We start from the raw sequence: 19,566 nt of genomic DNA, 5'->3' as shown, positions 1-19,566 counted from the left end.
TTTCAGCAAGAAATAAATAGTGTTCTCATAAAAACTACTAAACAGCCAATATGGCTATCTAAAAAACTACAAACCTAAAAATAAAAAAAGGTTTTATAGCCGTCTTAAAAAAAAGCTCTTCAGGCTGCGAAACTCACCAAATTCGAAAACAGAGTTAATCGTGGAAAATAAAACTTGCTTTAACCGCATATAGAAAACAAATACTATTTGGGAGAAGTGAACTCAGGACCAATCAGACAAAACCGCACGCAAAGAGGACACAACCTTTCATATAAAATATGAAAACACGCGAAAAAATCATGATTTACATTAGCGCTGGATTTTCTATAAACCAAATGCATAAAAATCTTAGTTGTATTGATAAAACTATTGCGACGCAAAAACTATTAGTAATCAATCTTCTTTGATATCTTGATTCCATCCTTCGTAAGGAGAAGCAGAGTCAACATTTGAACCCCAAATATTGAACAGATTTAATGGATTTGCATCCCGGACATCAATATCAGGAGTGGAATTTAAATCAAGGCCAAGTCTCAAACGGTTTCTTGGGGATACATTAGCCGAAGCGACAGGTATTGGATCAGGTGCGTCCCATATTGAAGAACTTTTTAAACTTGTACCCCAAAAGTCCTACGAACAAAATATATAACCAATGATAAAATTTATAACAATATTAATGATAAATGTTTTGTAAATACGTAAGACTTTTTATCATTTTATTGTTGAATTATGGACTTTATTCGAAACTTTTTCTCCAACCAAAAAAAAAGGATATTTTTACTGTGTTTATCGTGGAAAAATCTTTTTCTTTCCTTTCCCATACAACTGGATCATCCTCTTGAACCAATAAATCAAATCCAAACTAAAGTTTGTAACATACTTAATTACAAAAAGTCGAAATTTTTTTTTTTTTTTTTTTTTTTTTTTTTTTAAAATATGCTGATTTGACATCTAAAGGGGCTTTCGTATATTTCTAGCTTATCTTTAACAAGATTTTTATTACTTACTTTGCTTCGGTTGTGATTGCCACGGAGTAAACTACTGTAACTACCATCAATAGTATAATCAAATATAGATGTTTTCTGAACAGGCCAACCATCGCTTTCTTGTGTACAACGCGGACTCGGTATTAAACGAGGACTAGAGAGCAATTCATCACTTCCCCATATACTATTAGGATGCGTAAGAACAGGAGAATTGGGATGTGTAAGACCGGGGGGAGGTCGGAAGGTTTCAGAATCATCAGTCCATGAACTATGTTTAACAAGATTTGAGCCAACAACTTTATTTATTCGCTGCGATGCAGGTACGAACTCAGCACTATCAGGCGAAAGATTGCTTGCGATAGGTAAGTCTTTGTTTTGCGGACACCCGTGAAACTCACCATCAAATCTGGGTTGCTTACTGGCGCGAAGACTACTTAAATTATCATAGTAAAACATTGAATTTCCTTTATTAAGTTCATTAGGGGATAGTTCATCTTTAGTGCCGATTCCAATTTTTTTTAAATATGAAGTCCAACTACTATCTTTTTTCTTGATTTTGTTTGACGTAGAATCGTTCGTTGCTTGTTTAAAATCGTGGTAAAGATTCGGTGAACTTTTACTGCTTACAGGTGAATACGAATCTAAAATTGATTTCATTTTCAAGTTTCAGTGTATTATTTCAATTACTAAAATATTTCAAAATTCTGAAGAACAACACTTCTAACAAACATGTATTTCCAGTATAATTGTGAAAAATGTTTTTTCTAAATGACTTCCTCGACAAAATAAATACAGGTTATAAATATAAACTTCTACATTAAAAGCATATTAAAAGCTTGAGTATTTTCTTTTTAGAAACCGCTTTGTGAACAGCGACGCAAGTATCGATATAGGAAAAAAAATTCTTAAGGTAGAAGTTTATCGCTAAGAATAAAGACGAATCATCCACAGTTATGATCTTTTAATGTATATACGCAGTAAATACTACAAACTTAAACATACCTTGTTACATGCTTACGTCATACGCACTTTTACATTGAGCGTATACACTTTCTTTATTGAGCATATACACACACAATTTTTAATGCATTTTTGTTTTTCACACTTACCATGCATTAAACCAGATGGCGTTGAAGATCTGGCTTTCTCGTTTAGCTTGTTTGATTCATGATTGTATGAATTACAATAGTTGTCGTCGCTTACAGGAAAAGCTGAGCCATTATTCAGTTTATCTCCTTTGTCTTTAGTTTTCTTTTTTTGCTGGGATTTAACAAGGGCGGCATCAACAATGGCTGCAGCTATTGCATGAGGTGAAGTGGGAGTTTCCATCATCAAACGATCTCTATCAAATTGGTTAGGAACTTTTTTACGAGAAATGATTGGTTGTTTGGCAAATTTCGGAGGCTCAGGTTTCAAAAACTTCCTTTGATTCTCTTTACCGTCTGGTCGAGGTCCAGACAGAGATATTTCATCTAGTTTGTCAAGTGTATTTCCAGAATTATGTGTGGGCGGTGTTATTATGTCCGATCGTTTTTTAGATTTGAGTTTATTTTCAACTGTTTTAAAGTCATTAGATTTTTCTATTAGTACATCTTCGTCCGATTTATTTTTTATTTCTTTTTGAAGAGGACTATGCTTAATAGATTCTTTTTTCAAACTTATTTTAGATTTTTTTTTTGTTTTCTGACTTTCTTCGTTAACGTCTTGTTTATTTTTTAATTTCTTTTGCTCTAGTTTTGTTTTTTCAATTAGATCTCGTTCCCATGGGTCACGTATTTCTTCGGTAACTATAGTTGGCTCATTGGGTTGTATAATTTCGTACTTGACTTGACTTCGATTAACATCGACTATTTTCCGCTTTGAACGCTTACTTTCTATTTTAGATTCTGGCTTTAGGTCTAGATTAGGACATGGCTGTGGACTGTTCGTATTCGAATTTTTGCGAGACGAAGAGTTACTTGAATCAGAAAAATGCGTTGAATTTTCTCGATTACAAGAAGATGATGTAGAGTTTACAGAGTCACTACGTTTTAAAACTGGGTGATTACTAACTTTTGATGACGTTGGACAACTGTTAGATTTAGTAGCACGTTGATGTAATTTTGATTCGTTATATTTTTCTTTCTTATCACTTATTCTAAAGGTAAGAAAAAAAATAGAACATGAAAAGAACTTTAAAAAAAAAAAAAAAAGATAAAAGTTAAACATAAAATATTTAACTATAAAAAAAAATGACATTTCACCTGACTTTAACACCAGCAATAGCATTTAAATCAAACACAGTCCCAGGAGTGTAAAGGTCAATATTTTTCTCCAAGCTGGAACCGCGACCGGCAGTAAAGGTACACTGAACTACGTACTTCTGAGCGTCAAAATATGCAAAGAAAATTATAAAGATGAATATTGCAGACATAACTACTGTTGCTACAACATGTAAATATGGCTCCCAGAATGGGCGAGGAAGAGCGTTAGCGCATAGTGGTAATAAATGGTGGGGAAGGGTTGCTAGCAGAGCAAAGTCCATTGATTGACCAATTGATGTGATGACTTTCAATGTTCTTGAAACACGTGATGTTGTAAAGTCTGGAGAGAAGCTAAACATAAAAATATAATTTTACATCGATTAACATGTCTGTTTAAAAAAACAAAACAAAGAAAAAAAACAAAACAAAACAAACAAAAAAAAAGTAATTCTGTTAAAAAAAATTTACGTGATATCAATCTTCTGAGATGAATTTGGCATGAGAACAAAAGGTTCGCAATTTAAGATACGGAAACCAAACCCTTCACATTCATAACTGTTAATATTCATAAAGACAATATGAACAGGAAGTTGACCGTGGTTAGTTGCTGTAAATGAACGCTTTACAGTGAAAGAAGGATATACACGAGCTTTTGGAGTTGACTCTATTAAAAGAAAATATAAATAGAATGTATACCATACAAAGACAAATGTAGATTAAAACAGAATAAATAATTAAAAAGCTTAATGTACTTTTAAGAACTTTTTAAAAGAAAACTTACTTTTACAGTCTTCAAGGTGAACAGGCTTGATCTCAAAGTGTAGAATAGAATTTTTATCACCTGGAGCATATCCATTAATGCTAAAGTATGTTCGAGCACCTTGACCACTTACTATTACTAAGTCAAGGATAGTTAAGTTATTTCTAGATAAAAATTAAACACTCCATATTACTTTTTTTTTTATTCATAATTTGTAACGTTGATTAAAAAAAAATAAGGAACAAATTTTTTAAAACAAAAAAACAAATTAAAATAAAAACAACAACAGTCAATACTAAAAGATATACAACATACCGAACAACTAATATTGATGTTTTCAATGTTTCGTCTACTGGAACAAATCCCACCTTGATTGATTTCTTTTGACGTGGCTCAAGCAACATTGTTAAACTATTTGCTGAAGGGTATACACCTAACGCAGAATGGATTGATTTATGGTCTTGAGTTCCATCCTGAAAATTAGAGAAGCTACATCAAGTTAATAAAGTGTAACATTACACATTTACCTTAGCCATTCAGGAAAAAGACATTCTTTTTGGTATACGTTTTGTTATATACGTTTTGATTTGAACACAAGACAATTGGCTTTATCAAAAAACTTATTTTTCAATTACTGCTGTGTCTATATACATATTTGTATTCCTGTATATATGTATGTGTGTATACATACACTGCTGGCCTAAAGTTTGTGACCACTTAAGAGAAACATGTGTATATATAATTTTCAAATAGTGGTAGTATTTTATTGAAAGTAAAACTATTTTTGCCGCACTTGTACAACTGTCTATGAGTAAGAAATGCTAATGTACCATTTTTTTTTGTTTTAGTAAACTTAAACAGTTTTTATTTTGTGCTTAAATATCACATCAATTGTTTAACTATGGGCACTTAGGAATAGACAAATGAAATCAAAGACAGCTTTTTAAGGTTAAAAACCATTACAGTCTTCATCTGAGTTCATAACAAAAATGTTGATTAGTAAAATGGTGTTGATCTGCTATTTTAATATTACACAATTAAAAAAAATCTGAACCCACTATTGCAGCAAAGCTGAAAATATCAGATACTTTGATACAGACAAAGTGGAAGTCATCAAGATCTTCCCCTGAAGGCCAAAAACTACAAGAGAAGTTTATTGTTTTAACTTGCAAATGAAATAGATGACTCACAGCACCAAAAATTCAGGTCAAACAAAACTCAGAATAAACACATATCTCTTAATAAAATTAAAAGACAACTACAAGAATCTAATCTGTTTGGTGAAGTTGCTCTCAGAAAACCATTTATTTCAACCTCAAAATAAGAAAAAAAAAAGACAATCGGCCGTTTGATCACCATGAGAAGATACTTGAAGACTTTAGAGTTATTTTGAACAAAATGCAAATGAAAATGTTTTGAAGAATAAGATTCAGCCTCCACAAAACCCTGATCTCAAAGCTATTGAACTTCTAAGGGACAAGCTGGACAGAAAAGCCACTGGCTATTCCCTACCATCAAAGGAGAATATGTGGAATACTCTGAAAGATAGTTGGGACAATATATCACTTGAAGCCATAAATAATTTGGTAACTCGAATGCCCTGTTAAAAAAGTGATTAAATCTTTTAAGATTTTTTTAAGTAAAAAATGTTTAGACATATTTGCAGTTAAATGTTGTTAAATAGATTTTTATTTTGTGTTCTTTAATAATTTTTTTGTTATCACATAAGTAAAATTTAAATTTAATATATTTTTGTTTGATTTAGCAAACATGTTACCATTAATTTTTTTCATAATGGTCTCAAACTTTCAAACCTTTCACCAGCATGGTAAATGTATACAGGATGTAAATATACATATATATATAAAATTTGTAAAATAAACTTTCTTCCAAAGAATGAAGATTTAAGTTACCCTTATTTCTGGAATAAAAAAGTTTGATTGTCCATTTAAATCTAGAGAGAATGAATCCATAATAAGTCTATCTGATAGCAGATCCAAACCTCCATCAGGTTGAGGGTAATTCAACAAAGGGATGACTTGCACAACCAAAGGGTGATTTGAGGGATTATTTATAAAAATCTCCTCAAGAGAATAGTTTCCAACATGAGTATTTGGAAATTTAATAGATTGATCAACTAGAGTAGGCCATGCCAATGATACCTGTATTGGTACAGTATAACTTTTGATGACTGAAGAATGAAGTACTATTGATGATTCAAAGCTAAAATAACCAGAATAGCAAATGAACAAAATTGACTTTAAAAAGTGAGAAAAACATCTTCATAAAAGTTACTGAGTTTTCTTACCTTGATTTATGCAGATTTTCAAAACTATCCCACTTTTTCCTAAGTTTTTCTAACAAGTTTAAGTCCATTTCCCATGCATTTAAAGGTAATTGGATACTGTGATGCCACTGCTCACATGCTACAAAAATATATAATATTTTGTTTTAAATTAACCTCAACAACAATAAAACAATTTTTTTTTTTTGAAAATCGATTCAAAATAATTAAATTCCAATAATTTACCAGGGTCAATTTCACAGATGCAAGTGTAACATTGCTTTACATCCCCATAAAATGGGTCAAATTTTAGCCAACCAAGCTAAATCAAAATAGATATAAAAATATTTTTAAAAGATATAAAAATATTTTTAAAAGATATAAAAATATTTTTAAAAGATATAAAAATATTTTTAAAAGATAAAAATATTTTTAAAAGATGTAAAAATATTTTTTTAAAAAATATATATATAGAGCGAAAAAAAGAAAAAAATAACACACCACCTGTTATGAACAGTATGTAATTATAAAGTTCTTCATGATTGCTACAAAAAACTTTTTAAATTAGCCCAAACCAAATATGGCTAACTATATTTATGTGAAATTTATTTTACTAAAGGATAATATTTTATTCATAAGGTTTATATTACTTTTAGCTTAAAATAGTTTTTTCAATATTTGATGTATCAAAAACTTAAATTTACATGAACATGTAAAAAATTGTGTTGTAAAATTTATCTTTTGATTGCAACATGTTAAAACATCAAAACATCACATCGAATAAATACCAAAAAAGTTAAAAAACAAACTATTAAGTTTTCAGCCTAAACTAAAAAGCTTTTTTTGCTAAAAAGCTTTTTTTGCTAAAAAGCTTTTTTCGCTAAAAAACTTATTGCAATACCTTGGGATAATATGAAACTAATTTATAAGAAAAAAATTTATAATCTACTCACATGAGTCTTTTCTTTTGGCAATATTTCTGGCAATAAATCAGGGAGCACCAGTTCAAACCTTAAATCTGGAGGATATATGGTTACATTTTGTAATCTTATTGGATATTCAAATGTCGATTCAACTGACAATGGGTAATTTTCAGTCCGTCCCTAGAATAAATTTTTATTTTCAATTACAGAAGCACACAATGTAATAAAGAAATTTAAAGAAGTAGTATTTTTGTGTTTTAAGCATAACATACGATTTTATGTTATATATTTTAAGAACTTATAATACAATCTTACAGGAAAAGCTTTATCTATCTTTATCTTCTTAGGTTTAGTTAAAAGATCCCCTCTAACCATTTTTGCAAACACTGGTATTGTGATGTTCTAAAAATAGAAACCTTTTAAGTTCAAGTACAACACATACAAAATACAAAAGAATTTTTCTTGATCAGAAAAAGTTAATTGATATTTTATAAACACCATTTAAATCCTTTCAAAACTTTTTTTAATCATCTAAACATTGTTTTGGTGCTCTATCAGATCATTTTCAGTCAAACAACACTGAAAGTGACATTCTATATAGAAACTTGTTTTTCCAGCAAGACACATTTTATGCACTTATTGCAAGAACTTGAAAACAATTTACCTCATATGAAGTCTTGATAAATACTTGTCCACGAAAAGTTCCTTCTTTTTGACTTGCTGCCATATCAAGCGCAAATGTGGCAACATAACTTGGTTTTAAAACAAATTCAACCTGAGAATAAAAAAGTTGATCATAATGTAAAAATTGTTTTAAAAAAAACTTAAATCTTAAAAATATTATAAATCTTAAGCCACCTTTTTCTCTTTTTTGAGTGGTTCTTCAACAGAGAACAAACTAGTTTCCATCTGTATATTGTCTATCTTTGCTGAGCTTTTTACATAAAGAAGTCTTAAATGTGAAAACTCAAAATTGGAAGAGTACTCATTTACTGATACCTAATTTATAACATACACCTTGATCAATAAAAACTTCATATCAGACCAAAACTCAAAAAAATAATAGAAATCAAGAAATTATATGATATATAATATATCATGTAATTACATGAATTATATGATAAAATGCTTACTTCTACTGGATTATTGTTTACAACTGTAAACAATAAACTTCTATTTTCATGAATACCTATTGTCCCATAATCAATAACTTTTTTGTTTGAATTTTGAATATGGTACTAAAAGAAAATATATTAATTCAGAAGTTATATATTATATTTACATAAATTATCAATATAAAAAAACATAATTAACAAGTAATGTAAAAGTAATATAAATATAAAAAATAAAAGTTTAAATATGATTTAAGTACCTTAAAATAAGAACTTATACTTTTTTTTTTTTTAAAAAAAAAAAAAGATATTCACCTCGAGCTTGCCATTATAGCAGTTCACTGGTATGGTGAATATAGAAGCATTTGTATACAGTTTTAGTACTGAAGAAAGTGAAACTGATGAATCATTTGTTTTGAACTTTATAGTTAGTGGCGAGATAAGTTTCCCAGGTGGTACAAGTACAGGTGGAAAAAAGTTTTCAATCTGAAAAAAATCATAAATCAAAGCTATAACCTTTTGGCCCTTAAATAGTGATAATATTTCATTATAATTATGGAACATTTAAAATCACTAAATGCACTAATATTTTCTAGGTAGGACTCTTACAGCATTATTAGAATACAGCAATTAAAAACAATAAATATATATGGTTAAAAGACTTACAGAAAATGTGTCTTGAACTTCAGGAGGAAGTGTTGCTCTGTATATTACAAGTGAAACATTAAAAGTATTTGTTATTGCTAATGGCTGTGAAGAAGGGGAATCACCCATAAAAAATGATGCATTACCAAAAGAATATGCCAGTGTCCTTAAATTTAAACAAAACAAATTTCAAGTACTATTAAACTAAATATTTTGCTCTAATAAAAATGTACCCCTAAAAAGCATAGATACTTATAAAATTTTTAAAATACCCATATAAGACATCAGCATGATATTGCACTTCTAATTTTACAGCTTCATCTGATGTAGAAACAACTATTTTGCCACTGTTTTGTCTTTTGTGTGTTGAATTTAAAGCTAAGTGTAAAAAGTCATAGCAAACAAAGTTTTCATGACATATTTTTGGAACTTCAAATACCAATTATTCTTTTTTGGTTCTTAAAACACAAAACACTATGGAACTAAAAATATTTAATAAAAAATCTGTAAATAAAACAGGGAAAAAAATTTACCTAAAAAACTGACTATTGCTAGTTTTATATACTTCTTGGCAGGTTTTAATATAAGAGGCTAATGAGGAAAAAAAAAAAAGAAAGAATTTTCAATACCTAGAAATCTAAATAAAACTTTACCTCATTTAAAAAGTATTTTTAAAAATATTCACATAGGCTACAATATTCAAAGAATGTACCAAGCATTTATAAAATTGAGACTTACTGTAAACTGTATATTGATAGCATTATTAGGAGGGACCACTTTTACAGACTATAATAACAAATCATATGCAAAAATAGTTGACGTTTGGGGTTAATTCATTATTTAAATTTTGCAATTTCAAAGAGTAAAAAAAAAAAAAGTTCAAATGAAACTTTGGTAACCAAAAGAACAAGAAACAAAAAGACAGGATAAGACAAATATTTTAGTTTTGTAAAATAATGTAATCCTTGATAATTAAAAAGCATATCATAACAATAAAATGATAAATCAATGCTTAAGTGATTTACTGTAATAATGAATAACATTTCCCAGAATTAACACATAAATATCTTACCAAAATCTGCAAAGATTTGTTGCCATAGTTAATAACATTCAGATTAAGAGATTTCTGCTCATCTGCAAACAAAAAAACACAACTATTTTTTGTGTTTATTAGTTTTATATTTAGAAATCTTTGTATATTCTTCAGTTAAAAACAGTGTTCTCTATTTCTTCTAACATCTCATTTGATATTATTTTAATAAAATTTTTACAGCTTGGGTTTTGTAGTGCTAGTTTGAAATTAACTTTAGTTTACAATATAACTGACAATATCTGAACATTACAAAACTTTTTTTCATTAATATGCTCTTTAATGCTTATTCATTTATTGCTCTTTTTTAGCTTTAGTTTTTTTTTTTTTTTTAGTAATAGAAGTAGTAAAAATAAGATACTCAGACAACACTAAAACACCACTTTAAATTTACTTTTAACTAAAAACAAGCAAGACCAAAAAAATTTCTTAATTGTCATAGGGGTAAATGCTCGCTAAGTACTGCATCGAAATGTCATTAAATGTTTAAAAAGTATTTAAAAGCAATAGTGTGATTCTTTTAAAAGTGTGTTCGGCTGCACTTGGGAATAAAATTACCAAAACAATAACATTCAAATGTTTAGCTTTCCTAAGTTTTTTCATGTTCAGACCTTCTCTAATCTAGTGAGAAAATTATTAAAACAGCAATAGCAACAAAAAAATATGAAAAAATAGCAGATTATTAGTTTTACCCATTGTTCTCAGAGTTCCAAAGTCCAGTAAATCAATACTTGTATATAAACCATGTTCTGAAAAAAAAAGTTGTGTTTCAGCTAATGCTTTTGTTCCTCCAGAGCAATCAAAATACAGTTTGAAGTAATCAAAAAGCCATGATTACAATAAGAAAATAAATGTTATGTCCACTTTATGTTCTCTTTCTGATGATGCACTTACAATAGAAAGCATCTTAATTTTTCCTCTCTTAGCTCATAAACATCTTATTTAACTACACATCTTATTTTACTGCACTATTGATTTCATAGCATTTAATAGAGCAATTATTAAAATAACATGCTTACTGCTAGATACATTAATTTCAAAAGGTAGTATAATTATATCAGGAGGTGCAGGTGGACCAACAACAATACGAATAAAACGAGCAGACTGCCCTTCTTCTTTTGAATGATAGGTGGCTTTCATAATAGCTTTCATTTCATAAGGGGGTATTTCCCATAATTTTCCAGTGCTACTGTCATTCCCATTCAATAGCAGATCCAAATGTAGGTCACTACCACTAGAATACATTTCATTTATCTAAAGAAAAATCATTATAAGCAGTTATTTTTTGGAATATACTATCAAATAGGTTTACTTTGACACAGCAGGCAACTTGGACCAAACTAGAGTAAAAAAGTCAAATAAACCATACTGTCATTATTTCAGATTATTTTTATTTGTTTCTTGTTTTTATTTCAGGAAATTTTTGTTTATAAATTTGAAATAAAATTCTAGGAAAATCACTAACTATAATGGGTACTGTAAGTGTAAAGTTCAAAATTGACTGAAATAAGCAACAATAACATTTTCTTTGTGTGATGGTGTTCACTGAACCTACTTTAATGATCTGACATAATTTAGTTTGCAAGAAGTAAAGCAACTCAATCCACAGATAATTTTTTACATCTCTTTTTTTAGATAAAAGCAGGCAAACTTAGCCCGCTAGATAATGCTATGTTAAACATAAGTATAGTTTGCTATATTTTAAACAGAACCTAACTTGATTCTGAGAATCATTTCAGAAAGAGGTATTTTTCCAAAAATGTTATTTTTTTGGATTTTCTTCCTTCAAATCATATCTTTTAACTGATCTCAGCAACATTTTTTCCCCCCATTTTTAGATCTTAGTCATGAGTAACCCAGGGTCAAGAAGATATCTAGACTTTTAAGAAAATGATCTTGAACAGCACAGAAATGAATGTCATAAAGAAATTAAGAAGTACCTTGACTTACCATTTTAAGGGTCAGCATAATAAACCAGGAAGGGCTCTGCTGTTCACCTTAGAAGAAAATTTAACAATTGAGAGGATTCAAATTGTGTGATGTTTCCTTCTAAATGGTACTGACTTTTATTGTTAAAAGGTTTCGAGATAGAAAAGGTGCTAATAACTTACCACCAACTGAATTTGTTTGCTATTATATAGAGGCACCCTGAATTAACTAGTGGTTTTGTTAGCAACTGTTCTGCATTGACCAAGAAAACAATCATTGAGTATTTTTATCACTTACATAGAGAACTAGGTACACCAGACTGTATGTAAGTAAGTGTAATGAAACAAATTAAAGGGATGGATTTAGGAAAAAAGACTTTCATGAAAAAGAAAACCAAGTATCCTGAATCAATAATAACATAACGCTTGTACCAGTATTACATAAATTGTTACTTCTATATGGTATAGAAAGCTTTAACCATTTACAGAATTGAGATTAAAAATACTCCAGATGGTGCCCAATATTTATATTCTAAATTAGAGACATATTTTAGTACTAGTTTTTCTTAATAAAAAAATCTATCAGCAAAACATAAAGTTTTGATCCAGAAAATTTTCCTTCGCACCTCCTATTCAATCTCTTGATTTAGGAGATGTTTTTGGCCAAAATTTAAATGTTGTTCTTTTTTAATTCATACAAAAATATTGAAAGTCATTGTTTATTGTAAGAGGTTTACAGAAAGTATGCTTTATCCAAAACCACATGTAAAAGCTGTTTCACATGCTTCAAAGGAATTTTTTGAAAAAAATTATTTTTTGGCTTAAATTAACTGAAGACTGAAGTGCTGAAAGTCACAGTATTCACCAGAGTTACTACTTCTAATTACCACTTGTTTTTAGTTGATGAGACATTACTTTTCTGAGCAGCACTCTAAATCTTATCAAGAAATATTTAAATGGTTAATTGAATGGATTAAATCAAAATAGAAAGATTCTTCAAAAAAAAAAAAATTAGCGTACCATTTCCTTAAAATAACCATTCTTTTTGAAGAAAAAGAAAAAAAATATTTTTAAAAATCACTTATGTAGAAAGAAATTATTTTACAAGAAATTTACATGGTTAAGTAGAATCTTGGACAATATATTCTTTATAAAGAAAGGCAAAGTAATATTTTTAATAACATAAATCTTCTAAGAAATGATTTTTTACATGAAAATTTTTAAGATTAAAATTTTTTTGAACCAACATTCAAATAATTGTCTCAAAGTGGTCAAAACCTGTATCAAGGTAATTTTAAAAATTGTCTCAAAGTATAAAAGTGGTCCAAGTAAACCTGTATCAAGGTATTTTTAAAAACTTTTAATAAGTATAATTTTAGTCTGAAAATGAAAAAAGATAAAAAAGTACATTACCTGAATTGAATTACTATATGGATTATACATATTTATATATGGTGAAAATGTTGAATTGATAGGTATGCGTGCTGATATAAATGATCGCAATCTGTATGGATTTTTTATGCCAACACCAAATACCTATTTTTTTTTAAATAAAATTTTTTTTTACAAAAAATAAAAAAAACCTCTACGTGTTTATTATTTTAACAGTAGAACTTTTAATTATAAGTCTCAGAAAATTGTTAATCTCCTTACAAAAAAACTTTAGTAAAAAATAAAAACAAAGAAATTCTGGAAGGATTTCAGCTAAACTTTTAAATAAAATTATCTTAAAATTGGCAGAGAAAATTTTAAAAATTTAAATGCCTGTGTTTATAAAGAATCTAATTATTTTATAAACAAAACTATTTTTTACCTGATAAGGGAAATTTCCTTTCGAAGTATATATATAAACAGTATGTTCTACATTTCCTAGAATTGTAGCTAAGAATACCAAATCTATTGTTATATTTTTTAGTGGAGCAAGTACCTAAAGCATAACAAAGAATACAAATGTTAAATATAATGTTTCAGAGTATTACACAAATATTTTTCCAGCAACAAGTTACATGTAAATGTTAGTTAATAAATCATGTAAATTGATCAAATGTTTTAATTTTTTAAATATTTTTCTTAAAATATCTTTTACCAACAATTTGCTTGATAATCTATAAAGTAAACAGAATAATAGACCTTTTTTTGGAACTTTGTTGAATGAAATGGAGGTTGTACATTGACAGCTGTAATTTCTATATCGCTTGTATCACTCGGATTAGATAATATTACTGATTGTACATAAGGCATTCCAACAGGTCTAAATAATAAAAACCATTGCAGAGATAACAGCATGATGTAAAAAATTTATGAAATAAATGTTTGCTTCATTATGAAATATATATTTTAGATACTATAGTAAATTGCGGCATCATAAAGTTTTAAAACATAAAGCATTGGATTTTTTTAATTAACAAATGTGTTTTTAATACTTTGCCATAGTTTTATTTTTGAAGTACAAAATAAAAAGCGCTAAAAAGAACTGATTTTAAGTTTAATGACATTTTGCCGAACTTGATTGTCAGTTTCCTGGAAGATGTAATCATCATAAAATTAAATTTTAACCTTGGTTAACATTTATTCTAAATTAACATGTAATCTGACAAAAATTGTTAAATTTTAGATAAATTCCTCTAGTGTTTTGCAAGTAACTCAAAAAAATGAAATAGTAAATAAATCAATGCATTTTACATAAATATTTAGAATAAATTATGAAAAGATTAAAGTTAAAGAAATGAAAAAAACACTACAAAAACATACTACAATGAAACATACAAGCAAAACAAACACTATAAATGAAACATACAAGCAGTAAATATATAGGTAACCATTTAAGTTTTTTTATAAGTTTACAAACCATATTGACACTTACTGTTCTTGAAAGTCAAGAAATGTTGGTTGGAAAAGAAGAATTCTAAAATTTGGAACTGAATACTGCATATGTCCACTAATAACACTAAAAAGTAATAAGAAATTTCATAGCTAAAAAGCCTTTCAAATACCATATATTCTCCTGGTGTCAAAAAGTGATCTCAGTTTATTTCAATTTGACCTCAATCAGTAAACATTACAAAAACTGTGATATTTGCTTAAAATACTTGAAATCATTTTAATTGTGTTATATTCAAGATTTTCTGAAAATGAAACTTGACAAAACTTCATTGAAATCAAATGCCCTCATTTTTAGAAAGCTTCTAAATTTGTCTTTTAGGTTAAAAAAAAAAATTGGTGATTGACTTATGCATCTGTATATATGATAATATATATATCTTTCTTTAGATCAAATTAAAGAAAGCAATATATTATTAAGAATAAAACCAAAAAAGATCAGATTGCCCTCATCTCATGATTACTTGTTTTTATCAACACCACATTTTTTAGATGGCGATGAATTTATTATAATTCTTCTCTCTCCAATAGATTTACATGATTAGTCTCTGCCTTCTCTCATTTTTATTACATGTTTTTTGTTTCTTCTGCTATTCTTATTGCTTCTTTAATGTATTTCTAGCTTACTTTTTTAACTTAAAAACTCTGGAACTACCTTTGTAACTAATGTTCTCAAAATATAACCAGTAGAAGAAGCATTCTAAATCAACTCTTTTATAGTTATGCATTTTTCTCTTTCTAAGCCACTGCTTTGCCTTAAAACAACTTACTTAGCTATACAATAAGTCATTTTATGTCAAGATATCATTAGCAAGAATAAAAAATATAATAGCAAGCCATATTAACATAAATATTAGTAAAAAAGAAGAATAGCTTACTTTCCATCATGGACATTCTGTGATAAGGGCTAGAAACAGTAATAATACACTCTTTTGTAATTAAAACTTAAATTTTTTTTCATTGCAATGTTAATTAAAATAACTGAATTATACATTTTAATAATTACCTCAAAATTGTTTAAAGCTTGACGCTCATGAACAAAGAGACCTGGAAAAAAGATCACTTATAAATTATAATAAATTATTATAAATTATTAAATTATAAGATAAATTATTTAGCTTACATCTTTTTTCATAATATTTGCAAGCAATAAATTTTAAAATATTTTAATTTTCAATTCAGATTTTGATAGATTGTGTTACTAACAAATAAAATCTATATACAGTTATAGGATTCTGCATATCAATTTATGCAAATGATGCAGCATGTTCAATAATGTGAATGCACTGCAAGAACCTCCAACTTTGTGAATGGTGCTATAGTTGCAAACTGATTAAATAATATAATAAATGTTATGTTCATTATGTGCTTGTGTAATTTTTTTTGAAATCTTATTATTTATTAGGTTTTATTTTAATAACTTTTTCCATCAAACTAAAACTCATTTATCAATATCTAAAGAAGTTCCTTGTAAAACCAGGAAACCTCTGAACAAGTTTTCATGGGAACCGGGCTTTTTCCAGTTTTTCTGGAGAAATTATTGCTATGTTTATACAAACAGGGAAATGTCTTATCTGGTTTTTGTTTGTTGTATAAATATTTGAATATTTTAATAAACGTTAGTAAAATTCTGGAGCAAATAGAAAAACACAGCAAGTAGAAAAAAAGATGGTTTTAATAGTTTGAAACCAAACTGTAAATAAAAAAAAAAAATTGAAATAGCAAAAGAGATAAGTTGATAGTTATAGAAACAGTATTCATTTGATGAACAGTTTCAAAATCCTCTTTATTTATTTCCTAGTTTACAGAAATTATTTCTAACTTATTCAAATCACATCATCCTTCCTCAAGTACATTAGAATAATTATGACAACTTCCTGAACTAATTATATCTTTGTCTTATAATAACTTGATTAACAACATTTAATTGTTGTTCACATTACATTTTCGCATTTGTGATAGAATTAATCACTTCCTTTATCATGTGACCAGTTGGCACAATAAACTCAAAAAACTTAACATTTTTAACAAATTATGACAATTTAAAAATTTAGAAGAAAGAATAATAGTTTATCAGAAGATAAACATGTTCTGTTCAAGAATTTCATGTTAAGGATTAACTTTTGTGTAAATTGTAAAAAACTCTTCCATTCTGATAAAAATGTTTCAAACAAATAGAAATATTCAAAAAATTTGCATAAAGGATTAGCTTGAGTAAAATAAAATCAATTTTTTGTAATTTTTGTGTACAAATTTGGATTAATATCAACCTTTATACCACATTTTAATAAGAAAAACAGGTTTAAATGAATTAGAATTTAGGTTTAAATGAATTAGAATTTAAAATTCACAAAAATTTGAAATTCAATTCAGAGAACATTCTATTACAGATTCAATAATACAAATGAATATTAATCTTGGAGAACTTAAATAAAGCATTAGCATGAATAATTGTGACTATTTATTAAATAACTCAATTATGCAAAAAGTAAATGATGTCATAAAAAATTTATTATGTTGAATCATCAGGAAAGAATCAATTATATGATAAACTGCAATACTACTAAACTGAAACACAAAAATACTATTAAATTGAAGCATAAAAATTATTTTAAAAAACTTTAAAGAAATGAGATAAAACTTGTTATCAAAATTGTAATAAAAAAGAATAATTAACAGATCCAAAAAATTACCCTTTGACTAATAATATGTATACATATATACACTTAAACAATATAAGCACACACACACACATGCACACACTTAAAAGATAATTTAAATAATACCATCTGCCATATATCAGTTAAGATCCTATTATAAATGGGTTTTAAAAAAATATAGAAGCCCTAAAACAATATCTAAAGCTATACCTTTAACATATTTATATGTATAAATTTATTTTAAACATATTTTTACAAGCATATATCTTAGCAACGTTTATAGATCCTTGCAGTTACTATATACTGATGGCTATTTGTATATAAAACTTAACAGAGTGCTCAGGCAAAGTAACATTAATTCCATATAATGATGCTAAAAAACATGAAAAAATATATGAAAAATATACTATAACTATATATATACACATGCGTGCAAATGTATATATATATATATATATATATATATATATACATACACACACATACATACATACATACATACATACATACATACATACATACATACATACATACATACATACATACATACATACATACATACATACATACATACATTCTCTCTATGTATACACACTATGTATTTAAAAATTTCTAGAGTTTATTTATACTATATGTATAATAAGACCTTCAAACAATATAGGATGGAGCAATGGCACTTGATTAAACTTTTTCTGAAGGGTGTGTCTGTGTGTGTGCACATGTTGTGTATGCATATGCATACATAAGCATATTTGCATAGATTTACATATACACAAATAGGGTTTATCTATATGATATATCTTATGTACAAACACATGCGCATTCACACACACACATACACACAGACACACACATACACATATATATAAGTTGAAGATCCTACTTTACATGCATAAATAAACTCTAGAAATTCTTAAACACACATATAAACATAAACTTTAGTTATTAGTTTTAAATATTATGAGTTCCATGCTAGAGGCCAGATAAGTTCTTACCCAAATTTTTTTTTTTTTTTCTTATTTTTACTTTAAATTTCTAAAAGAACATCAGTAAATTGCTGCATTATGTATCTTAATATGTAAAGAGAAGGGTAGGGCAAATTCCTCTACATAACTAGCGTTTAAACTTAAATCAACCTTGTCCTGGAGCTTTATGACATCCACATCTCCCATCAATACTTGGAGTAAGATGAAGTAGTATTGCTAGTAATATATAATGAATTTTACATCGTATTTGATATGTCTTGACACACATGTTAGTAACACCTACGCCGGTTTTTGTATTGCATCGCTCGATCGTTTCCGAATGTTTTGGTGTTTATCAGGGAAACGCGTTACTCAATTGAGTTCTTAAAGACTGGTGCCTAATTTTGAAAGCATGTGTTTAGTATAGCCGCGGTTTTCTTAAATTTGACAGCAACTACGAACAACAAAAACAACGAAATGTATATTTAATATATTTGTAATAGTTGTGCATATTTAAGAGCTGATCGTTAATGCAAGAATATATTTGAAAAAAAATAAGAAAATTTTGCAATTTTAGATGAAAAAATTGGAGCACATTATTTTAGAATTTTTTTAGTTTTGAGACGCTAAGTGCAGCGTCATAAAACTTATAAATATTTTATACCTTTGATGCATTTTTTTAATTTATAATTAATAATAAGTTAGAGTTAAAATTCGAATAACTAATCATCAAAATCTTATAATTGCCATGCGTTATTCAAAAAATACTCTTTTTTTAACTAAACAATATTTTGGCTTTTTACTTAATTCTTCATTAAGTATAAACAAGTTATTTTTATTTGCATACACTTCAATTTTTTTTTTCTTCCTATAATTTGTATACTTCTCTTCTATAAATAACTCCTTTCTATTTACAAATTTTCCTTTTTATTTATACACTTCCTTTCTACTTATAGCAATTAAGTTGATTTAGAAAACTTGATATATATAAAAGTTTGTATGCTCATAATGGCTTCTTTCAGGCTGCGCAACATCCATATCACTTTAAGTTCTAGAAAATAAACCACCGAGGAAAAAAAGCTCCCTGTCT

General features: G+C 27.7%; 1 protein-coding gene across 1 annotated transcript; it reads right to left on the bottom strand.

Moving 5' to 3' along the window:
• On the bottom strand, positions 1–18,870 carry LOC145194644 (transmembrane protein 131-like). The gene is made up of 31 exons (XM_090079211.1): positions 18,648–18,870; positions 15,858–15,898; positions 15,730–15,758; positions 14,835–14,918; positions 14,102–14,222; positions 13,785–13,898; positions 13,385–13,507; positions 11,063–11,297; positions 10,736–10,792; positions 10,026–10,087; positions 9,692–9,739; positions 9,487–9,544; positions 9,226–9,331; positions 8,975–9,119; positions 8,624–8,794; positions 8,330–8,434; positions 8,055–8,195; positions 7,861–7,971; positions 7,512–7,598; positions 7,227–7,376; positions 6,520–6,595; positions 6,298–6,415; positions 5,903–6,212; positions 4,305–4,462; positions 4,011–4,153; positions 3,698–3,893; positions 3,230–3,580; positions 2,096–3,123; positions 1,008–1,627; positions 782–862; positions 1–630 (listed from the first exon to the last, which is right to left on the bottom strand). Exons 1-31 carry the CDS (start codon positions 18,763–18,765, stop codon positions 394–396), a joined length of 5,424 nt encoding a protein of 1,807 aa, XP_089935337.1. The 5' UTR covers positions 18,766–18,870; the 3' UTR covers positions 1–393.
• Between the last annotated feature and the right edge of the window lie 696 nt (positions 18,871–19,566).

This window comes from Hydra viridissima, unplaced genomic scaffold (genome assembly GCF_058129835.1).
Source record: "Hydra viridissima isolate aposymbiotic clone 2 unplaced genomic scaffold, HvirCarnegie_v1 scaffold_2, whole genome shotgun sequence".
Taxonomy (NCBI): Eukaryota; Metazoa; Cnidaria; class Hydrozoa; order Anthoathecata; family Hydridae; genus Hydra; species Hydra viridissima.
This window is presented reverse-complemented; position numbering and strand designations above follow the sequence as displayed.

Excerpts from the sequence above, each read along its gene's own strand:
- LOC145194644 (XM_090079211.1), bottom strand. The coding sequence starts at position 18,765 with ATGTGTGTCAAGACATATCAAATACGATGTAAAATTCATTATATATTA. Across the intron at positions 14,223-14,834 it reads TTTCTTGACTTTCAAGAACA|ACCTGTTGGAATGCCTTATG; the intron begins GTAAGTGTCAAT and ends TTTATTATTTAG. Across the intron at positions 6,213-6,297 it reads GAAAATCTGCATAAATCAAG|CTTTGAATCATCAATAGTAC; the intron begins GTAAGAAAACTC and ends TGGTTATTTTAG.